General features: G+C 54.2%; 1 protein-coding gene across 1 annotated transcript; it reads left to right on the forward strand.

The window, feature by feature from the left end:
• Positions 1–844: 844 nt before the first annotated feature.
• On the forward strand, positions 845–1,150 carry LOC141934056 (feather keratin Cos1-2-like). The gene has a single exon (XM_074849282.1). The coding sequence runs from the start codon at positions 845–847 to the stop codon at positions 1,148–1,150; it is 306 nt and encodes a 101-aa protein (XP_074705383.1).
• The last annotated feature ends 1,054 nt before the right edge of the window (positions 1,151–2,204 follow it).

Genomic DNA, 2,204 nt, shown 5'->3' on the forward strand with positions numbered 1-2,204 from the left:
AGGCAGGGAAAGACAATGACATGGCACAATCTCATGCACAGGAGCCCACGGCATCCATCTGAGGATGGGTGGACCTTCTTCCTGAGAAACAACATTTCAAACAGCCCCACCAGAGTGACCCAGACTGACATCACTTGCCTGCTCTGGAAACATCCAACACTTCAGTTGAATCTTCTGCCAGCACTGCTGCATTCCTGCCCTAGAAATCCTGGGGCCTTTCATCCCAGTGCTCAGAACAAGTCTTCACTGGGGAATGGGCATGGCACAAACCTGGAAATGAAAAGGAGCAGTGCAGGAAATGAAAGCACAGCCCATATCATTAGCTGCGATGGTTTGCATTCAAGATGAGCTTGTCAGAAAATTGTTACCTCTGCAAAGGTGCCTCTGGTCCTGCGGCAGTGAAGGGCAGGTATAAAAGGCAGCCCAAGTCCCTGCTCTCTCATGCACTTCTCTTGGCTCCTTCTGCTTGGGAACCAGGTGAGTCTGAAGCCCCTTCTCCTCCTTGTCCACAGTGAGATTGCCACTTTAGAGACATCCCAGCTGGTATTGCTCTGTCCTGTCCTGGGGTTTGGATCTTCTTGTCATGACAGAGGGAACTAAGGACAAGGTCTGGTTGGTCAAAGATGGAGGGGCTTTTAGTTTATGCATTAGGAGAGATCTTTGTTGGGCCAGGCTGATCTTTGTGGGGGAATGAAGACAGTGTGTCCCTTGTCAAAGCTTCCATCTCCCCACTAAGTATTGGCCTTGGCTCTTTATGACAGGGTAACCAGGCAGCTCCTCACCCACCCTTGTGCTCTGCTTCCTCCCTGCCCTCTCTCCCAGGTGCACCTCCACCCTCAGAGACATGTCCTGCTATGACCAGTGCCTGCCATGCCGGCCCTGCGGCCCGACCCCGCTGGCCAACAGCTGCAATGAGCCCTGTGTCAGGCAGTGCCAGGACTCCACTGTCGCCATCCAGCCCTCCCCCGTGGTGGTGACCCTGCCTGGCCCCATCCTCAGCTCCTTCCCACAGAACACCGTTGTGGGCTCCTCCACCTCCGCTGCCGTTGGCAGCATCCTCAGCTGTGACGGAGTGCCCATCAACTCTGGGGGCTTTGACCTCTCCTGCATTACCAGCCGCTACTGTGGCAGAAGGTGTCCCCCCTGCTAAAGGTGCTGGGAAATCCCCAGGGACACGCCTTGAGGAACTCAGAACATGGTGCTGGGCAGAGGATCAACATTTTGGAGGTTGTTTTCAGGATAGCTGAATGGTTTTGTCTTTCTTTCCATTTTCTTTGTTTACTACCTCTCCCCTCACGCACCCCAGCACCAACTGGGGAAGGCCCATCTATCTCGTCTTCCTCCCTGGGACAGGCAGACAGACATCATGCAGGAACTTCTCTATGGCCAAGGACTGCAGATTCTCAGCTGCCCCCAGGGCTCCCTGCACTGCTGACCTCCACTTGGAGTGATTTTGTTTCCTTCTTCTGACTCATTAAAGTTCTGCTGCATTCAAGCCTGGCCTCCATGTGGTCCTTCCCTCTGTGGACACGCCCCAAGCTGCCAAAGGAGAAGGGTGTTGCTCTGGGTGCAAGGGGGTGAGGGCACAAGGAGACCTTGCCCTGTTGTGTCTCTGTGCACAAATGCCCAGAAAGGCAGGAGGCTCTGAGGGCTCAGCAGCCCCATCAGCTCCTGAGCAAGAGCGTTCCTCTTGCTATGGCTGGAGCTGCACTGCCTTGGCAGGGGGTTGGCTTTGGGCTCTGAAAGGTGATTTGCTTTGCAGAATGACAAGAGTGGTAAAGAAGGGAAGAGCCCTTGGGATGGCCCAGAGCTGCTACTCCAGCTTCCTCTGCCCTCCACCACTCAATCTAGGGGCCATGGCCAGCACACATGGACGGGACTAGCAGGGAAAAGTCACCCATGCTGCTGAATGTCTTGAGGCTGGAAATTGGAGCTACACCTGTGGGAGCTGAGGGTAGTCAGCACAGAAATGGGGACAGTGAAACAGTGTATTTCTGAGGGGGATCTAATTGCTCTGAGACAGAGTGTGCAGGAGAACATGAAGATCAGTGAGGACAAGGGTGCTGGGTGCACTTCCCAAGAGAGCTGTGGGTAAGTGCAGAGCTCTTGACTGCTTCATTGGTCCCTCCAGAGAGTTTGTGCTCAGGAACTGGCTGCCATTGTGGGGAGAGAGGATTTTATTACATGTAAATCTCATCCCTTCT

Source organism: Strix aluco, chromosome 24, assembly GCF_031877795.1.
Source record: "Strix aluco isolate bStrAlu1 chromosome 24, bStrAlu1.hap1, whole genome shotgun sequence".
In the NCBI taxonomy this organism is placed as follows: domain Eukaryota; kingdom Metazoa; phylum Chordata; class Aves; order Strigiformes; family Strigidae; genus Strix; species Strix aluco.

Coding starts and splice junctions, on each gene's coding strand:
- LOC141934056 (XM_074849282.1), top strand. CDS start 845: ATGTCCTGCTATGACCAGTGCCTGCCATGCCGGCCCTGCGGCCCGACC.